Source organism: Tachysurus vachellii, chromosome 4, assembly GCF_030014155.1.
Source record: "Tachysurus vachellii isolate PV-2020 chromosome 4, HZAU_Pvac_v1, whole genome shotgun sequence".
In the NCBI taxonomy this organism is placed as follows: domain Eukaryota; kingdom Metazoa; phylum Chordata; class Actinopteri; order Siluriformes; family Bagridae; genus Tachysurus; species Tachysurus vachellii.
This window is the reverse complement of record NC_083463.1, coordinates 20,075,773-20,098,092: the sequence shown is the minus strand read 5'-3', so window position 1 is coordinate 20,098,092 and position 22,320 is coordinate 20,075,773. Positions and strand designations below refer to the sequence as shown.

The 22,320-nt window shown below is 38.0% G+C and overlaps 1 protein-coding gene across 3 annotated transcripts in view; it reads right to left on the bottom strand.

Moving 5' to 3' along the window:
* Positions 1-22,320, bottom strand: part of slc12a5a (solute carrier family 12 member 5a) — a 142,675-nt gene that overhangs the window by 10,769 nt on the left and 109,586 nt on the right. For all 3 annotated transcript variants that reach the window (XM_060868247.1, XM_060868248.1, XM_060868249.1), the window contains exons 4-21: positions 20,254-20,400; positions 14,001-14,055; positions 13,467-13,597; positions 9,944-10,191; positions 8,892-9,103; positions 8,518-8,685; positions 7,541-7,639; positions 7,224-7,281; positions 6,925-7,099; positions 5,431-5,549; positions 4,780-4,878; positions 4,390-4,509; positions 3,825-3,929; positions 3,508-3,676; positions 2,913-3,108; positions 1,426-1,595; positions 731-862; positions 319-426 (exon numbers count right to left, since the gene is read on the bottom strand). In XM_060868247.1, the coding sequence (XP_060724230.1) occupies positions 319-426; positions 731-862; positions 1,426-1,595; positions 2,913-3,108; positions 3,508-3,676; positions 3,825-3,929; positions 4,390-4,509; positions 4,780-4,878; positions 5,431-5,549; positions 6,925-7,099; positions 7,224-7,281; positions 7,541-7,639; positions 8,518-8,685; positions 8,892-9,103; positions 9,944-10,191; positions 13,467-13,597; positions 14,001-14,055; positions 20,254-20,400 (2,511 nt within the window). The remainder of the gene's footprint in view (positions 1-318; positions 427-730; positions 863-1,425; positions 1,596-2,912; positions 3,109-3,507; positions 3,677-3,824; positions 3,930-4,389; positions 4,510-4,779; positions 4,879-5,430; positions 5,550-6,924; positions 7,100-7,223; positions 7,282-7,540; positions 7,640-8,517; positions 8,686-8,891; positions 9,104-9,943; positions 10,192-13,466; positions 13,598-14,000; positions 14,056-20,253; positions 20,401-22,320) is intronic.

The following is a 22,320-nucleotide window of genomic DNA, read 5'->3' as shown; positions in this document are numbered from 1 at the left end:
TGGATTTTAAAAAAATACCATAAAAAAAAAAAAAAAATCATTAAAGAGTGCAGTGCTCAGGAACTCCTGGACAGAGATGGGAAATGCTGCTCTAGGCTGAAAAAGCTAAGTGGTGCTTTGCAAATCGTATAACACCATAACATAATTTTGCTTCATTTGCATGCTGCATACAGCAGTGTAACAACTGCTAATAGTTGCCCTCTCCTGAAGAACAGAATAGCTGGAAAGTAAATCCATTTAGCTCAGACTGATCGACACTTTCGCTCCAAACTGTGTGTGTTTGTATTTGCGTTTTTCAAAAAGTGTATGTGGGCTTGCCTCACGCTCACGCTCTGTCTTAGTGAGATTGATCTGCTTGAGGATCTGAGAGCGCTGTTCCATCATCAGGGTCTTTTCATAGGTGTAGGCTGAGATGTCGCTGTCATGCTGCAGAGAAGAACAAAGGAGACGTTCTCAGAATGTGAAGATGGAAAGAGGAGAGAAAATCTAAAGATGGTTTAATTGGGAAAATGAAGAAGACAGACAGAGAGAGAGAGGGGGGGAGAGAGAGAGAGAGAGAGAGACAGAGAGGGAAGAGAGAGAAGAGAAAGAAGAGAGGGGGGGGAGAGAGAGAAGAGAAAGAAGAGAGAGGGGGGGGGGGCGAAGAGAGAGAAGCGAGAGAGACAGAGAGGGAAGAGAGAGAGAGACACAGAGAGAGAGAGAAGAGAGAGAGAAAGAGAGAGAGACCCACCATCTCTACTACTTCCACCTGGGCGTCGATACGCAAGTGGTACAGGAAGGTGGTTAAGTCCTTCTTCATCTGAATAGAATTATCATCCATCTGAGCCACAGTGAAGATGCGCATCCTGCACTTCCTCCACACCTTCAGACCCACACACACACACACACACACACACACCATGATTAACTATTTAGTATGTAACACATACAGTATAGTCAATCTCCTTTATTACTTGCTTATTTGAATAGTATAGTTATCAGTGTAGTTCTTTAGGTTACATTTGTTTCTAACTACAGTACAACTTACTCAAAATCACAGGCTGCTTCACTTTTGCAAAACGGATTTAGGCAAAATGACTTTAGAAAGCTAGAACCATTAATGATTTAACAAACCCCAGTGGAACCCTTTGCTCTTAAGGCTGTATTCATAACTGTTTAGTGAGGAGTTAATAATGAAATTAAACACATCACATAATACTCAGATGTACATTTCTGGCCAAAAGTCTTAGTCATAGACACTGTATATGTGTTTTCTTTCTGTAGAATATACTTCTTTCTATCATTTTGTTATATATTGTAGGACGTCTGAATTATTGAGTCAGTACAAAACAAGAACTCAAATGCTAGAGTATGGCCCAAGAGTGTATAAGTATTATAGCATAAAATAATGCCACAACTGAATAGTCCAGGAGTCAGCGTGCTTACCTTGTGATGGCGCAGGAGGAAGGGCAGTAGCATGAGCATGCCACCATCATGAACAATCCACCACACATCGATGTAACCCTCAGTGAAGCGCTCACCATTCGATGGGAAAGCTGCAATATTCTTAGCCACCAGCAAGGCTTTACTGGCAGCTGTGGTCTCTCTGACCAACTCTATAAAAGAGAACAGACAATTTCTGTGATATGACAAACGCATTTTAATGTACAAGTTCTACACATCTACACATTCTACACATCCCTGTTAAAATGGCAGCATTTCTTTCAACAACTGAGATACAACACACTCTTTGCAAACCATGGCAAACCAGTCAGATTAAAAATACTGAATTTCATTTACATCGCTTATTTTACTACACATGAACTGAATTCATTTCCAGCTTGGTTTTGTACAGTCAACATGACTTAATCATGTATATTCAAAATCCAGAAATACAATTCTCCATGCAGCCACAATGCAGGATGAAACCCAAGACCCTGTGTGACAGCAATGATATCTCTTCCTCTTTACTACCTGAAATAAATTTAATTCAATTTATTTGTATAGTGCTTTTAACAGTTCACATGGTCTCAAACAGCTTTACAGAAGTATGAAAACAGGAAAAAATAAAAACAAGTATAAAAATAAATAAATAAATAAATAACTTTAAAGTTTAAAAATGAATGTAAAAATATTAATAATTTTTTTTAAATATTATTTATCTCTAACATTTATCCCTAATGAGCAAGCTGGAGGCGTTGAGTGACACTGGACAGTAAATAATGTAAATGTAAATAATGTCCTTTCTACAACAGTTTATAATAAACTAATTAAGAGCTCCTGAGGAACTAATGGGTCAGCACAATCTCTGAGTTAAACACAGACCCAACACTAATTCCTTTCTACCAAAGTCTTCAAATGATTGCTGATAAAGATCCGGCCATACAGCTGACCGATGCAACAATGCTTCAAAAATGAAACCTTCTGTTGATTTCTGTTGATTTCTCATCTGCGATTTGTAAATAGATCTGTTTTTGTTGCAAAATTGTTATTAATAGAAGCTCGACAAAGACTATTAGCATGTTACCACCATCGAGTTCTGAGTTATATTAATCAATAATCATCTAATTTTTTGTGCTAAAAATTAGTTTTTTAACAATTACTACTTCCAAAGATGAAAATGAAAATAATACATTAATAATACATTATTTAATTTAATCATGTTAGTACGATTTTGCACATTTTATTAAGATTTATTTGAGCCAATTTTGATTCTAGTGGATTTAGATTTTAGTCCCTTCTGTGTTTCAGATGATTTAAACTCTGCTTTTATCCGATTATGATGATTAGCCCAATGATGATTAGAGTCTGATTATTTAAGTGCCTCTCTATTGCAGTTTAACGTTTCCACACAGTCACACCTGCTGTAACAGGTCACATGATATATTGTGTTGTCTCTTCATGTGAAGTGGATTTGAGAAGCAATGACTCACCGATGAAGTTCCTCCACAGCTGATGATCTTCAGCCTGTTTCCAGTTGCGTGGCCAGCTTAGGAGCACGGTGTTGTGCTGGAGGCCTCCGAGCCCACTGACCTGCACCAGGTGCGAGGTGGCATCGCGGATGTTGGAGGAAACCACCACCTGGCAGAAACCCTTCACCTTCTCTGTTTCCATTAGCTTCTTCAGGGACTGTGAGGAAGAAGTGAAGAAAATAAGGAAGTTTGTATATAGCATGGTTTTATTTCCGTAGTCCATTTCATAATTAATATCTCGTAGCACTTTATAGTTTCAATTAAAAATTGCACATTTTCATTATGAATGCTTTGTTGTCTTCAGATTAAACCCAAACAATCACTTTTATAGCATGACATTTTGTTACAGTATTAAGCACATAAAATTTATTTTCTTTCAGTCTCAGGTGAGTGAAAGTGTTGACAGGTGGAAGAGTAAAAAAACATGTTGAGAAAATGTGGCATAGATAAAATGTACTTTTTATACTGAATTGTACTTTGCAATTCAGATTTTAAGATATGCTCTGAATGAACAAAATGTCCATAGATAGCAGCTCTGTGTGTTTGTGTGTGTTACCTGCTCGGCTTGTTGGGCCAGAGGGTGATCGTCCAGGAAGGTTCCGGTTAGTGCAGTGCCCACAATTGTAAGTCCTTTCCCTGCTTTCAGTTGACTGGTCAGAGACAGAAGACGAGGCTGTTCAACATTCTGCTCTGCATCCATACTGACTAGCACTAAGATCTGAGGCCTGGAGGAGAAGACACAGAGAGAGAGAGAGCGAGAGAGAGAGAGAGAGAGAGACAGAGAGAGACAAGGAGAGAGAGATGGCATGATGCTTGTTTCTGTAGGTTTTAATTTGTTTTAGTTTGCTTGTGTATGTGACTTTCAGTCCTCACCTCCAGTTCTTGGTGTGTGGTGGCCCCTCTTCCAGCCTCATAAGTGCGTAGCGTGCTGCACTCAGGGACAGCCCACGAATTCCATCACCCCACTCTTTCTCTGCCCTATCAACAACCGAGTGCAACCCAAATTAGCACACACACACGCACACACACACACACACACACACACACACAGCCACACATACACACACACAGCCATACATATGCACACTCACACACACACACACACACACACACACACACACACACATACCAACACCAACAAACACACATCCACACATATGCACTCACAGTCACACATGCACACACAGTCACACAACCACACACAGTCACACACACACACACATACACACACACACACACACAATGCTGTAATCCTCTCAGGCCCTCCTCACTTTTTAAACCCCAGTCATCAGGTCACATCACAACTTGACTTTCGGCACAAAATAAATCAAATCCTGGATCACATTCTGTCTGGGAGGATTAGACAAAAAGTGGCTCATCAAGCGCCAAAAAACCTGCTCTCCCCTCTCTGTCACGGTCACGTTCACGTTCCACTCACCCCCGGAACTCGATATACTTGTAGATACAGCCGGCGATTGCCATGGCAACAATGGCATAGTACCAAGAGCAGATGAACATGAGCGAGAGACACAGGCTCATGCCCAGGAATGACAGAGCCCTGCAGTGACAGAAGAAGAAAGAACGAGAGACATATTTAATATTTGTCTGAAGCAGACTGAAGACTGAGAAGTCAAGTTTTGCATTGGCAACTTCATTTATTTATCCACATAGATTCATGTGTAATGGAGAAAGAATAAATTCTGCATTAATTACTGAGTGATGGCCAAGACATGGCTGAGTCTCTCCAACCTAACATCCCCATCCAACAACTATAATTCATTCCACCTCCTGTATGCCCTGTGTGTGTATGTGTGTATGTTAAGCGCACCAGTGGTAGAATTTGAAGCGAGGTCTCCAGTTGGGGGTCCGTAACAAAGTCTGTACAGCACATGCAAGGTTCACAAACATATAGCACATCAAGAAGAACCTGCAAAGAGGGAGAACAAAAGACAATGAAACAATGTAATAATGGAGTGATTTCCATAATGCAGTAATCAGTCACTCCAGGATTTTGCTGATTTTTGTGATCACTATGGCCAAAGATGCCTGAATTTTCGTTCTAAAATTTGTGATGCAACTTAAGAAAAACTGCTTAGTTAAATTGCAAAGACAGGACTCATCTTTTAAACAACCAGTGAAGACACATGTTCTGACTTTCTATGATAGCTGTACTTATGTTTGATGCATGTGAATTGAAGAGGGCTTTCAGCCCAGTGTGTGCTGATGTCACCTGATGCCTCTTGGCTTAAATCGGCAACTTAGACCATATACAGCTAGCTATTTATGGTCTAAGCTGTGACAATGTCACCTGACGCTTCTTGGCACAAATCTGCAGAAAATCTGTGGTAATTTTGAAAAACTGTAAGCTCCACGGAATACTGCAGAGTTCAAATTTGCATTCGTTTACAAAGTCATGCAATCCTGGAGGGACTGAATGATGGTACATCTGCATTGTGTGACTCTAAAGAGTGTTGTTTACATTGAGAGGATTGGCGCGACTGAGTCCAGAGAAGCGATAAGGATTCCACACTCACAGATGCAGGCAGTCAGAAGCAGAGCCCAGGTGGGCTCCCCGTTTGCTTTGCCATGACCGAATACCTGTAACACACACACACACACACACACACACACACACACACACACACACACACACACACACACACACACACACACACACACACACACACACACACACACACGCACACACACAAACACACACACACAAACACACACACACACAAACACACACACACACACACACACACAAACACACAAAGATAAAAGATATGAAAAACAGACCCCCCCACACACAAAAACTAGTTTAAAGTGTTTGATTTGTGTGCTATGTGCATAAATTAATTTCTCTCCTTTTCCTACATTTCTGGAATCTAGTTGAATGTGGAAAGGCTTCTGGCATGAAAAGAATGAACATGCAATGGTAATATTTGCAAATTCTGGCATGAAATTTTGTGCTATAGTTCACATAAAAATCTTTGTGTTGTACCTCTCTGTTTATTTGTTCATTTAAAAAAATTGGTTAACATCCTTAAAGTCATTTTTTGTTACTTACTTTATGATAAAAGACTATAGACAACCACAAAATACATTCAATTTAATGAACCATATATATATATATAATTAATACTGTGTTAAGCAACACTAGTCCCAAGTACATGCACTTTACATATTGACCATTAATTACATCTTAAATATATTTACACTTTTCCAGCAATACACAACGGGAGATGTCGAGAAACACTTAGCTCCACAACTTTCATCTATCCAATAATGAATTAACGAATGTATTATTTATTAATTATTCTTTTCCAGGAACACTGGGTGTGATGTGGGAATACACCCGGGATTGGAAGACAGAACATTGCCAGGCATCACACACACACACACACACACACACACACACTCATTTATCACGATTGCTGCAAGGGCAGACAATTAATTTGATAAAGTTCAAATAAGCAAAAAACAAAGATTATAAGTGAAGATGTGGCATACACGACAAACACAACGACAAAAAAACACACAGAAAGCAGAACTAAATAAGTGTGCTAGTAACATGAGGAGTAACATGACAGACTAGTAACAGGTTAGACATAGGTTAGTTATTAATAGTTAGTTAGTTTTAGTTAATGATTAGTAACAGGTGTGAGGGATCAGTGAAATGCAACAGGGTCATGTGACTTGCTGGGGCTGATGAGTAGTTCAGTAAAGCCATGTTATCATTCACTATGAATAATTTAAAGTCACCAATTCAACCACTGTTATATTTTTAGAAGATGAGAAAATACTGGAAAAGCATTTCCAGAGGAAATTCATGTGGACATGGGAAGAACATGTAAAACTGCACACAGACAGCAATCAGCTCAGGAACAAACCAAGGACCCTGGAGCTGTAAGGTGACACCCCGACTTTCAGAAATAATAATAACACTAAATGGTGTGCAAGTGTGACTCACTCTAAGAAATGGCACTATCCCATCCCTAGCAATGGCCTGCAGAAGACGTGGTGCACCGGTCAAACTCTGAAGCCCCGCCCCACAAGTGGAAAAGAAAGAGCCAAAGACGATGACCCAGGGGGAGGGCCACGCTAACGTTCCTATCACCAGGTTCCCTCTTACTGCCTCACCGAATCTGACAAAACACACACACACAAACACACAACTGTAAAAACAGGATGCTCCTCTAAGGCTACATGATTCATATAGTCAAGATTAGGACTAATTAAAACAAAAACATGTAAAGACATGAAACGTACTTGTCTCTCAGGACTACTCCCTCAATGCAGGAGCCAAACAGCAAAACACTGGACATGTCTAAGAGTCTGAGTTAGAGAAAGACAACTGCTTGCTTCCTCATTTAATCAAGCATTAGTAGCTGATCCAGTATTAACAGTTGAATTTGACCTGCAATGATGAGTATAAAACTGGTACTAAAGGGTTAATATTGCAATATAAGCTCAAAGTTCTGACACGTGGATCATTGCAAAGGTCCCCTTTAATAAATAATACATTATTTATTATTTTCCATTAGAACAAGATGTGTGTGTGACATGTATGTGTGGTTTAAGGATACAGATGAAGGAGGTGGTGCTGATAGCCAGAATGGTACCAATGGGGATGGACTTCTGAGCATCCCGCAGATCACCAGAGCGGTTCGAACCTGCCATTATGCCTGTTACACACATAAAGAGACAGGCAAAAACATTTTTGTTACTTTGCCTGCTACAGAGTAGCATGTTTAATTTATAGCATTGTTTCATTTCTTGTATGTTTAGATAAAATAGTCACTTGACATGAAATCATTTGTACAGGAAATGTAAAATTCCAAGTATTCACGTGTTTGGTTGGAAAATCCAAAAATTCCTCATTTATAGTCCATCCATCCATCCATCCATCCATCCATCCATCCATCCATCCATCCATTCATCCATTCATCCATCTTCAGGACAGCTTATCATACACATGATCACAGGGAACCTGTAAAGTATCCCAGGGGACTCAGGGAATCTGGATGGGGTGGCAACCCATCACAAGGCACAAAATCACAAACCCAATCACACACTACAGACAATTTAGCGATGCCAATCATTATGCCTACAATACACCTTGAAAACACTCTTTGTCATGTTCCTCAAACAATTACTGAACAATTTTTGCCGTTTTAAAGATGCGCTCACCCAGTTTCCGAAACATCACAATTAGTCAAAGTTACTCAGATCTTTATACCTGCCCATTTTTCTGCTTCCAACATCAACTTTGGGGAGTGACTGTTCAATTGCTGACAATCTTTTTTTTTCACTTCACCTGTCAGTGGATTTTAATAGCTTCCATAACCAATGACCACCTTCAGCAAAGATGAAGGCTATCCGACATGACCTCCACTGATATTCCTTACATGTGAGAGTAAAGAGAATTTTGAACTCCTTCTAAAGATTACATGCTACTAATGTAGCATAGAAATGGATAAATCGATGGATATATGAATGCTTAATAGCTTTCTTGTACCATTAGCATATTTATGTGACAGGTTTCAGCAGTATAATGACTGACCCGTAACTGAAGGGAAGTAGATCCCAACCAGGAGTGTGAAAAAACTAGTGATGTCCGATAGCACATAGTTTTTAGTGTTAGTGGGCAGAGCGTCTGGCTCCTCCTCTGAAGAAAGGCCCAGCTTCTCCAGATAAGCACCCTTCTCCATATAGTTTCCAAACAAGTTTTCTGTGACAGAAAGTAGAAAAATATCAAAAGTGTTAGCAATGATGAGAAAAATACATACAAACACAGAAAGAGAGAGAGCAGAGGGACAAATGGTACCATTGACTGTAGGTGTAATCTCTTTTGCAAATCCACAATAGAGCTGAATATACTTGTATAACTGGATATAACAGGATATAATATATGACTCAATCGGTGTGAATAAATACCTTTCAGAATGCCACTGGTGACGCCAGGAATCCCCGCTATCTCCGTCACGTTGTTGTTGGTGAAGTAGCTGTCACAGGTGGCATTGAGGAACTCAGAGTCACAGAAGAGACTCCAGAGTTTGGTAGTGACTGTTACATTGTCTTTCTCAATCACTTTAGCACATATATCAAAACCTTTCCAAACTAGAGTCCGGTTCCCCAGAACACACACCCTGGATGAGATTCACACAGAAAAAAGATATTATGACACTGTAGTGGGTTAATTCATATGAACATGCAGGCTAGAATTGTCTAGAAGTGTCACTGTGCTTAGGTGAAAAATTAAACTGTAGTGAAGCGAAGGTAATTTAGATTCATCCAAGTGAATCAAATCTTTTTATTCTGTTTTCCAAAAAGATTAGTTCAGATGTGTTCAGAGATTCGATCTGTGACCCTTCTTCTTGATGTTACAAATTGTTCAAAATTTTATTGAGACAACTCCAGATTTTGGAGATTATTGAATTTGGGGGAAAGAAATCCACCAAAACAGGACCTATTATGATAGGATTATGCTTCATGCACCAATATAACGTCTCCACTGCAGAAGTGCTACATTCATAGCGTGGCTCCTCCCCCTTTTCCTTTTGTTGAACAAGTAATACTCACATTTGAACTAAATGAATGACGTTTCTCGTTCGATCATTTTGTTCATGACCGACGAGTCCCAGTTCAAAACATTTTTAAAGACAGCATTCACTCTAATGCTGTCTTTAAAAAGCAGGAACAAGCTGCCAAAGCAGTCATGGTTTTACATGGATGGATTGGTTAAATTGATGGACTTATTTAAACAAAAAATATCTGTCAGTACACAGACGTGAATGAGAATAATTTGTTCATGAACAAAACACCAGTCATGTAGAAAAGGTTGCTCCAAAACTTTAAAATGTTTTCTAAATGACAGCGAGATCCTAGTTATAAGTAAACTAAGATCTAAATGGAAAACACAATATGTTTTTGGTATTCTAACTGGATATTTTTACTATTATACTCTTTCAGAAAGTCCAGGTACTTACGGAAACACAGGTGGTTCAAAGGCAGTCTTGATGACTCCGGCATACACTGCCAGGATGGAGCAAATAACACAGGCCAGGAAAACCAGCGCAAGCTTATTGACGTACTTCACACCCACAAATACCACCACGGCCATGAAAGTCAGCACCAAAGTGCCATACACTCGCATATTATTCAACATAGCTGCCTCTGCCTCTGGGCCCTCCAAATCTTCCATCTTAAAGATGGCTGCCTGCGGCGCAATGTAGATCTGACAAAGAACCAAGAGCAAAAAATTGAGTGTCACTGGATATAGTAAACCGGTAAGAAAGAAAAATAAATTAAATAACAAAATGTATATGGTTTAATATAACAATCGATACAAGAAAAAACAACAACAACAAATATAATAAGTAATGAAAAATTACATAAGTAAAGGAAAGGAGAAAAGTTGTGATCTGAAATGTTTTGTTTTTAAATGTAGAAAAAGAATCAGCCCAGGGGAAGACTTGAGGTAGTGAAGACTAGCTGCCTGGTTCCTCAGATGTTGAGGGGGTCAGTGTTAAAATAATTTGGCCAAATTATACGGAGATTTGTAGGTCAGCAGGAGAAATCTGAGAATTTTATATAACAAGCAATCAGTGAAACTGCTGCATGGTGAAAGTGAGAATCTATACTGCAGTCTAACCTTGTCTAGTTGGAGATGAAAAACATGACTCATGATACATAACAAAAGTAGTCACTCAATACAGTGAATGAAATTAAAAGTGGAGGGGAAGGAATTTGTGAAAGTGGAACTTATGTCTATGTGCAGAAATGTTTAGTCTTTACACACAAACTCAGTAGCATGAACAGATTTTCTAGTTGTTTTCAAATGATTGTGTGAAAGCTCCAGGTTCATAAATGAGGCCCAGTGTGTGCAAAAAATGTAAATAATTAAATTTACACTCAAAACTCAATCCAAAACATAGCAGTTTTCTGCTAAAATCTACATAAAAAGTGCTAAATACTTGGTTATCAGCAAGAATGGCTGAGATGATGAAGATGGAGTCTGATTTTAATTCAGTTTCTCGGTTATTTTTATTTTTATAGGCTTAAAAAACAGCATGATAATGAGCTGCAAAATTATGCTAGCTAAAACCTGTGGAGAATTGGGCATTTTGAAGCTCAACAGCCTAAATATGGAATCACATAGTTCTAAGTCTGTAGCTAGAGTAATCTACAGCATGGAATACTTATGACAACGTCTAAGAGGTCCTTTTGCGAGACAGCTAAGTGTGTAGCTAAAGATATGTATGAATTAACACAAGCAAGACATAGAAGCTATAAACAAACCTAAACCCCAACAGCATTTTTCTGTTCACGCTGAGTGTTGTGAGCTGAACGACTATGGCGTGCTTCGGCTTCTTTGTTTTCATGTATGTTTTTTGTTTACATCTGCATGTGTGCTGTATTGGTTCGTGTTCTGTCTCCACCATTTTTTGTCATTAGTGGTTACCGTGGTTACCACATGTCCAACGTTTGTTCAGTTTGCCTTTTGATTACCTTTTCTATTTACTTTGTCACGAACTAGATATCTGTTTTCTGCTGCATTCTGTCGTTACAGAGCCGTTTTTTTGGCATCGTTTTATTCCGGCGTTGCTCCTTGCCTCGTTCTTTGTCTTCAGCCACTGCTGTATTTATAATCCTGTTTGTAGCTCCCCTGACCCTGTGCTTGTTTATCGCACACGGTTTATGATTCACTTGTTTTAGTTCTCTATACCTAATAAGCTAATCATTGCTGTTTCTATTAAATTGCCTACCTGCAGAATATTGAATTGTGAATCTTATACAATTCTGTAGCAATCATATTCAAGTAAGAGTTTCAAGAATGTGGTGGTGTATCAAAAGCAGTCAGATGACAAGGAGGACAGAAATGCTAAAATTTCCTCTGTCGGCAGCTATAAAAAGATTAACACTGCTCTCCATGGCTCTAAAACTAGATTGAAATGGTCATGTGTATCGGCACCTTGCTCACAAAGCGGAGATTGAAAATGGGCTGGTGTTGGTAAGGTTTTTCCGGATCCTGGTTTTTTAAAATTGGAGTCACAGCAGCTGCTTTTAGCACAAATGCATTAGAGGAACAGACTTTGGATTTGTCATGGGGTTTGGATGAGTTTGTTCTTAATTTAAAAGAGGGCTTCAGAATGATCAACTTCTTTTCAGTTATGTGTCATTAAGGATAACTGAACCAAATGAGCATGGAATTAAACAGGCTGGACTTTATGGCCTTCTAATTATTCTGGCTGTAAGCCTTGACTATTGCACAGTTGGTTAAACTCATTAATTCTTTGAGCATCAAAACTTTGATGGAAATGAATTACTGAAAAAGGAATATGCTTTTATGATTTAATGAATCCCCCACACACACATGCACATGCACATACACATATATGCCTGGACAGCTAGTTGTCATGGTGACCCATTCACCATATCAGATCTCCAGGGGTTGCAATTCAAGAATAATCTTGAATAGTCTTTAGCTCTTTTTAAATACATTTTTTGTGTCTTTTTTCTACATCAGGATAAAACTGTTATACCAGCCAGAGTGCCATGGACCTCATCTCTCAATACTAGCTCAGATTTCATTTGGAAGTGGAAATAAAACCAGTTTCAAAAAGGAAAATGTGCTCTCTCTCTCTCTCTCTCTCTCTCTCTCTCTCTCTCTCTCTCTCTCTCTCTCTCTCTCTCTCTCTCTCTCTCTCTCTCTCTCTCTCTCTCTCTCTCTCTCTCTCTCTCTCTCTCTCTCTCTCTCTCTCTCTCTCTCTCTCTCTCTCTCTCTGTGTGTGTAATCAGTAACTACCTGACCTGGCATTTCAAGTGCATTGCCATTCGCTAAAGCAGAATCCACATAATTAATCTTTTAGAGAGAGAGAGAGAGAGAGAGAGAGAGAGAGAGAGAGGGAGAGAGAGATAGGATAATAACACAAACCAGAGAGTGAGAGAGACGGAAATGGATATGTGAAGAGATGCAACTGAGCAATAGATATGTTGGAAATTTCCAGAAAAACAAGCTTGAATACGAAATAAGCAAAATGGGATGGTTGAAGGAATATGCAGAGAAAATAGTAGGATTCCAAAACAGTACAAAGAAAAAAAACAGCAACAGGGAGAAATGGAAAAAGCCGACTCCGAATACTTTTACTTTAGTACAAAATACAGAATACATTATTAAAATTACATGAGGAATTCTTTGTAGCCCAGTTGTGGGAATGATGATGATCATCTGATTATCTCAGATAATAATATCTTAATTCATAGGAATGATTTAATATTGTTTCAGCTGTCTTTTATGTGTTCCTAGAAATTTCAGATTTAAAAATGAGTAAAAAAAGTATATTAAAAACTAAAATGAATATTACATTTTTATACATTTATTTGCATTTAGAAAACAGGTATATTATGGATGAAATCATAATTTACATAATATATATTATCAAGCAAGGAACGAAGTTTTGTGCTGGTAAATTAAAAGTGCTTGACCAGAAGACACAACACATATCTTACCAGTAAGATCTCAATACAGCCTAAAATGTACATGGCTCCAGCAAAGGTGGTCCCCAGGTAGAAACAGATCCCCACAGCGCCACCAAACTCAGGGCCAAGCGAACGAGAGATCATGTAGTAAGATCCGCCGGCTGTTAAAATGATAACGATCAACATGTGTGATGGTTCTCATCATAAATAAATAAAATATTACAATCGACCTTCAGAGACAGGAAAAGCCACCTGTTACAACTTTAATTCCTGATCTATGTAATGAATGATGGACAATCATGAATGCAAGAAATTTCTAGCAACCTAGAAGTGAGAAATCCCAGCAATTTGCTAGCATTCTTGTTTTTCTCCAATCAGTAGGTGAGACAGAGGCTGTTATTAGAACATAGGCTTAATTATAGGATAATAGACACGAAAATATAGCATTGCGGACACTGCAGTCTGGACATTGTACTTATCCCAGCATTACTGCTTTAGAGACAGTGATAGTGACATAGTAAATGTAGAATTAATGTACGGGTATAAAAAAAGGGCGTCTCTTACCTGGTACTACTCCATTGGTGGCGATGGCACTCATTGAAATTGCAGTTAACATAGTCTGGGTAAAAAAGAAATGCATTTGGTTAGAAATCTACCATATTGATAGGTGTAGTATTTGGTGTACCATATCAGCAGCACAACAACTGATATGAGTCTGTAGGGGTTTTTTACACTGAGCTTAACCCCAGGTTAACCCCTGCTTTTAACCCTGGGAAGAGGAACATTTTACACTGTTAATGTAAAGGATATTCACCATTTTTACCTAGAATTATGAAATCCTGCCATGAAGCTTTTGCACTGTTTATATTGTACACACAATGTGAGTATATGCGGTGTTAGAATGTTAAAACTAGATGCTCAGACACCCAATCAGAAAGTGATTCTTCATGTCACTTACTTTGTACAGACACAGAAACCAAGTGTGTTGTGTGCACAGTATACAAAGCATATGATGGAAAAATAAAAAAGTCAAATGATGGAATATGGGTCAGTTGGAGGAAAGAGGAGACCGTCTATTTTTAAAGTTATAGACAGAAAAGTTTGTTCAGGACAAACTGGATGGCACAGTCAGAAATATGCAAATAGTATTTAATTAATGGACTAAAAAATGAGTGGAAACCGGATATTAATGAACAGCAGGTCAACTACAAGTCAGACTTAAAAAGGCCAAAATAGATTACAAAGACGTGAAAGATAAAACTTGATAGTGCACAGTACAGCAGTGTGCCTCCTACAGTATTTGTCTCTATGTGTGTGAATATGTGTATAAGAGTGTTCTGCCTGTGTTTGTGTGTGCTGTGTGAAGCAACGAGTGATTGCCGTGTTTGATTGTAATCAGGCTTAATGAGCACATTCTCTCTCTAATCATTAAAAGACTAGGCCACTTTAACACTATTCCACCTTCTATACCTTATACACACCCTCAAACCTGCAGTATGTTAATTACACAACAAATATAGCCTGGGATTGGCTGAGTAACAGCTGCGAGCTAAAGGCTGCCAATCACACCACCTGTCTCTGTTTGAGAGCCAGTAATATTTTAGCAGTCACACTGACTCGTAAAAAGACACACTTTTTTTTTTTTTAACTGTAATTATGTTTAATTTTCTATTTCTATTCCTGTGGTGAACCTCTTGGCTAGTGTGCTAGGCAATTCCCAAATAAAGAGTAAGAGTACGAGATACATAGCTGATGCTGTGAAACACATCCGATAGTGTAAACGGTGACAACAAAATAGGGCTGTGCTGGGAGATAAACTCCATACAGAAATTGTGGTGCCTGCATCTTATTTAAAAAAACAAAAACAAAAAAAACAACAACAGTAGCTTGTGTTCGTAGGCTCTGCTAAGTCTCTTCAAGGTATGTGTTGCTTGGCTGTTCCTAAGCAACAGAGCATCAGGCACATTTATTCCAGTATGAACGCATGTTTACACAATCATATGACTAACCTGCAACCAAATTCAATATTATTACGCCGCCATAGCAAAGGTTGCAGTGACAATAACGCTACATTTACTTTATAATTGAAAAAAAAAAACAACAACAACAAACAAGTGGCCTATAAAGAGGAAGCAGACACTGAGTGTTAAGTGTTAAGATGTTAGATCTTATCGACAGAACGTTGCAGCTTCATAGGTTTAATAATTTGTTTGGTCTGCTAATAATGCTTCAGGATGACTAAGCGTGTGGATTCTGACTGAATGCTCTTTCACTTTGTCTATAAAAATGGATCAGTGTCCTTGCTGCTTTTCTGTTGCTATGAGAGACATGCATACTCTGAGAACACACCTCACCTGCCTGCCCGTGTGCTGTCCACATGACACAAACAAAGAGTCTGGATTCGTCGAACACACACACACACACACACACACACACACACACACACACACACATACACAGCACACACATGTGCATGAAGATGGCAAAAATGACATTTTTACCTGAGATACAATAACAAGTAGATACTAAAAAAATGTATGAGAAGGTTGGTGTGTGTGTGTGTGTGTGTTGAGGTGGTTGGCATGATGTGTTGTAAAGGTGGATCTGATCGAAAGAGAATGGCACAAACATTTTCTACAGACATAAAGCAGACATTATTGAATCAGGCCACACTGTGCTCCTTCAGGTAGCAGGCCATTTTGTAAATGCTTTAAATGCCTTGAACAGCAGGCACCTGGCACCTGGGAAAAAGGAGTCTCAAAAACACAGTCAGACTCTTAAACAGCCTCTTAAAGCCTAACAAAACACACACTCCAGCAATCTCTCCAGGTGTCAGACCTGAGAGGAAAAAAATCCATAAAAACTGACCAAGGCCAAATGCAATTGTATATATTTTTCTCTAATTAGTTTTCTCTTTTTTTAGGTGTTGCCTTACTGACTAATAATAGAGTTATATCGTTTTAAATACATACTTTAAATTGCTTTCAATTTATGAAGCGTTTGCTTTATTAAAGCTTTATAGCTGCTAACTGACCAGTTTTCTCCTCACCTTAACGCTTACAATGTTTCAGGTGGCTCTTATATCTAAGAGTGAGGAGAAAAACTGATGCACAGACTATGCTAATAATCTATTGTATATAAGAAGTTTACAACATTATATAGTATCTTTTTTAAAACACACAAAAAGACACACACACTCTCTCACACACACACACACGCACACACACACACTCACACACACTCTCTTACTTGCCCCCAAAGCTCCTCTCATAAACACCCCCGTCTCTGTGCAGACCCCTGCTACCCTGCTATGCTACAGTGTTCTGCATTGTCTGTTTGCACTGTCTTTGTCTCGCACTGTTACATTCGGTTGCACATGTTACATGTTGTTTTTATATCATGTTATGTCATTTTTTGTTGCACCATGGTCCTGGAGAAACGTTGCTTCATTTCACTGTGTACTGCATCAGCTATATATGGTTCAAATGACAATAAAAGCTTCTTGATTTGACTTGACTCGATGGGCTGCAATCTCATTAGAGATAGATTCTCTGCCACTGTTCAACTGACTGGATGTTTGACATCAACTAAATCTAAAAATCAACATTATGTAGAAGACTTTTCTACTTCACCATGAAGAAAAAATACAAACTGTCTGTTTTAAATCAGTAGTTCAGAAATAATCATAAGTGTTTAAAAAAAATTATTACAATAACAAATGACGGTGTATATTCTCACCTCATCAACTTTCAATATATATTTTAATAAGTTTTAGTCTGTCTATTTCTACCCATATCCACAAGACTGCTAGAAAAGGCCCTTTAACATTTGTCCTCTCACCCCATCATTCTATTCTATGTTTAGTTGCATAATAGTCATAAACAGGTTTAGACTTATTTAGACACCTCCTTGAGTGGAGGTTATAGAGTGTAGACTTGCGGAAAAGTTCAAATTCCATAAATCCAGAACTTCATATACTGTATATGCTGTTTAGAATCAGACGAATTCTGTGGTTTTAGTATCATGTTTCACTATGAGGTTTAAAAGTAACTACATTTTGTAGAGACAATATTTACATGAAGACAAAGCAGTTAATATTATATTGACTACAAAGAATAAGAAAGACACATGAGTATGAATAATAGATTAAAAATGTCATATAACTAATAGAAAACAGGATTGAATGTTTAACATGTTCACTGTGAAACATACAGTTGTCCCGATGACAGAAAACTGCAGCAAAATACAAGTGGATTAAATGTTAAAAGGTTGTGAAAAGACACTGCATTACATACTGAGACAGCTCATAAAAGGTTAATGTTATTCATTTATTACACATGGCCCACTGTTTTTGTCCGAAGACTGAGACTGTGAGTTTAAAGAAATAAATAAAAAATACAGCACAATATAAAAACCTACAAATCATTTTTTTGATGCAATGCATGAGATCATGCAGAAGCTTGAATACGGAACATCCTGACTGTCTTTAAACAAAAAAATAGGTCGCATGGAATGCATGTTTAAAAATAAAACGGAAAGAAAAAAAATCAAACAATTGCGTCTAGGGTTGAAATTATATCTCCTGTTTGAGACCAGACAGTTTGCCTGCCTAATATGGCTCATTTGACTAAAAATTCTCCTCAAATTGCACTGATCTCAGCTGTGCTCCGGCACCCCATTGTTGGTGTCTGACAGGTATTCAGCCCTGTCACTGAGGAACCCGAGCTGCGTCTCAGTTGCTGCCAACCGAACACTGCTGGGATGTCAGTGGAGGAGGAGAACACCCAAATAGCCCCTTTTATCTTTTTCATCTCGAACCAAAGAAAATGGTTCATCAGTGCTATATTTGGAGAAGATAATATGCAATATCGGAAGAGATTTGATTTCTTCCAATATTTTATTTTTTACATTCTAAAGGAAATAAAAAGAATAAACATCTCTATTAAATTAAATGAGAACTAATGCAACCATCTTGAAATCATGAATATTCAGTAATAATATTCTTAATCCCAGGAACGCTTGGTGGAAGGTGGGGGAATTCACAGAACTTTACACAGTTTAATGTAGGCAATTTGTCTACCTGCAGGTTTTTGAGCTTGAGAGAACCTGAGCCAACATTGAGAACATGTAAAATGCCACACAAGCTCAGGATCGAACCAGTGGCTATGGAGCTGTGAAGTGGCATCATGCTGCCTGATTTTTATTTTTATGAGATGTTTTAGAAAAACACAGCGCACAGTGATGTTATACAGTCAAGTCCATAAGTATTTGTACAACGACAACTTTACTGTAGATTGGATTTGAAATTAAATCATGAATTTGAGCTCATATCTCCCTTTTTAGGGTAAATAGGCACTTCTATAATCCTAAATAAAATTGATGATTATAATGTAACTTCTTTGCAAATCATTTTGCATTAAGTCTAGAATACTGTACATGCACATCACCAGACTCTTGGATTTCTTCTGTGCTGATCCCTACCTTAACAATCACCTTGTCAGGGTCGTCTTGTCCCAGTGATTCTTCTCTGTTCAGAAACCTACAGTAGGTGGTGGAGCTTGAGCTGAGTCACTGGCAGTCAGGTAAATGTGTAAAGACCTAAGATCTGTGTGTTCTTCTTACTGTATTACCTCCTACACCACACAGTCTGTGACCTAGTGAACACTGATAGAGACTTCTAAAGACTTTAAGTCGCTCTGGATAAGCGCATTTACCAAATGCTGTAAATATGGCATGGCAAATATGAATGTATAATACCAGTGTGCTTGGTTTTCTCAAGCATCCTAAAAGTCTACAGCATTTTGGCACAGCTTTTGGTTCGATCCTGAGCTTGGATTACCATCTTTGTGGCGTTTTGCATGTTCTTTGTTCTCACAAGGGCTTCATCCAGGTTGTCTCATGTATTTCTACTGTCTAGAAACTAGCAGGTAGGCAGATTATTTATTGTGATTGATGGTGATAGCTGTGTCAGTTTCCAGACAGCATCATCAGTTTGTACCATCAGTTTAATTTATGAATAGGGAAGTGTCCAAGTACCTTTGGGAAAGAGAAGTGGGGTATTACTTAAAGCTCAAAGTCAGCTCTTTTAATTCATTTTCAATATTTTATTTCAGCTTAGATACATAGATAAGAAAGCTGCAATAACAATATTGCCAATGTGTCAATGTGTTGATATTTATGCACCTAACTGCATCAGTGGAAAGTTAGATAGTTAGATATCAAACTGAATTCACCTCTTTCAAATGAAGGTATTGAGAATTCAGGGTTAAAAGAAATGAAGCAGTAGAAGGTTATACACTTTATAAACATGTGCATAAAGTTCAAGCTGTGAAAATACTGAGAACAAGACAACAAGCCTTCATTTCAAACTCACTTCTGGCCAATTACAAAAACTGAGTCAAACTAAAAGGTTTATATGATTTCTTTGGGTATTACATCAGTGAATGACGAGTGACGCATTTTTACTTAGATTTTCTTCTAAAACTCAACGATCACTTTCTTAAAACTAGTCAACCTTGAGGGCTGGCAACATTGTTCCGCTTCAAGCCTAAACCACATCTGAATTTGAGTCTCAATGTGTTTGGTTTTATCTGCAAACGAAGCCAAGAGAAACAGACAAACGTGACAGGGTACAAAATACCACCATCACCACCACCAACAACAAAAATGATCTAGAACATTAAGAGAGCACCTTAAAATATAAATTATGTGTTCTGGGAGCTATTTTACAAGGGAGCAGTCAAAGATGAGAGTAAATGTAGGTAAAGAATAAAAGATGTGAATGATTCAGGCTTGTGTGCAATCGTGACTGGTTTACCGTGGAGCAGCACATAAGGACAATGATGAAGGCCTCGATGACTCCTCCAATTCCCACCATCCAGGTCATCCTCAAAAACAGGATCACACCTAGAATATTCTGCATACAGGGGAAATATACTCCCATCAGTGTGCCCATCTGTGGAGCCTGTGAACACACACACATGTACAGCCATTAACCAAACTGCAAGTTTATTATCGAAGAAAAATTGAATAATGTTGGAAAAGCTGTGATTGAAAGCCTTGGGGAGAAGTAAAACAAATGTTTGCAACAGACTAGAAACATATTATGCTTGATGAGTTATCAAACTGCCCAACTGGTTTGAGTGGTTTGAGTGGTCAAAACCGCCCAACACATCACTGGCACCCAACTACCTGCCACTGAACACATTCACCACAGCAGATGTCTGCGCAGAGCTCATAACATTATCAAGGACCCTTCACATCCCAGTCTAACCTCCTTCCACCAAGCAGGAGATACAGGAACTTACACACCAGAACCAGCAGGTTCAGGGACAGCTTTTTTCCATCCACCATCACATTACTGAACTCTACACTACACCGCTAGATCACTACAAAACAAACACAAAACAAAACACTGTATATAACCTCTGTACAATACATGTACATATTACATAGTTTATTTTTTTTTACTCCCCCCCCCCCACTTCATAGTATATAATAATACTGCAGCTGATTTTAAATCTAGATTTAGATTCTAATCTGTGATGCTGGAACTTCAAATTTGGCTTCTCATCTAGTTTTTCATACATCATTATGACTTCTGAAATATATTTCTGTTTTGTCACATTAGTTACACAAATTGATATTCCAGTTTTGCAAACGTCTTATCGTGTTAGTTTGCTAATTCTATTCCATCTTATTCATGTATAATTAATTGTTGGGATATTATTTATATATATTTTTTGCACTCTGGTAACCTTTGAATAATCTAGATTTCTTGTAAAATCCAAAAAAAGAGGCAAAAAAAATCAAACAAGAAGTGTCATCGTAAATACAAGCAGCACCAATAGGTAGAGCTTGAAAATTGTAGTTACAATTTTTGAAAGTATTTTCTGGTGTTTCATAGAGATGTAGTAGTTTTAACACAGGTTTAGATGTGAATTTTGTTTGGAATATTTGGCGCACTAAAGACATTTATTTGTGCATCTCTCTCTCTCTCTCTCTCTCTCTCTCTCTCTCTCTCTCTCTCTCTGTGTGTGTGTCTGTGATAACTTGATAATTAATGCTACATTGTGAATACCATGAATGAAGGTCAGCTTGTGAGCGCTTATCCCACTGGTGAATAAATAAACTAATTTATCTTCTTTTCATTATATTAAATTCCCAAGGACAAATACAAGTCAAATATCTTTTTTTTTTTTTTTTTTATCAAATTATATGTGTGGAATATTATGCTGATGAAAGAGTAAGTACAGTTTTACACACCAGAAAGCTGTATCTCTTTACTCTGTAACCTCAAAAACAGGCTCAGATTACAACATTTCACATTGGTCGTCATTTACTTACACACACAAATCAGCTTAGATAAGTGAAAGCAGCAGATGGCAAACTGAGAAACAAGAGTTTTAATGTAATTATTATGAAGCAAATATGGACTTCATAATGGCCCTTATTTGGAAGTAATTTATGCAAAGACAGAAACCCATATGGCATGATTGAGTCTGGCTATAAATGTAATCTAAAGCAGATATGAAGTCTGGACAGATATAACACAAAAAGGAGATTTTTTTTACTAGCTAATGGTATATAGGAGCTTAGGAAATAAAGGTGCTGCAAAACTGGGACTCATGTACGCATCTGTGTCAAATTCCAATTCAAATTTCATTTGTCACATACACAATCATACACAATACGACACGTAGTGAAATGCTTTTTAAAAAAATATAAAAATAGTCAATTTCAATAGAGAGATAGGAAAAAAGAAACTAAAGTAAGGAATATAAAAAGACATAAAGTAGATACAATTTAAGAAGAAATGAAAACATCAGAAATAGAGGTAGTAACTGAATATGGTACAGTGATGCATGTAAATATGAACACGTCA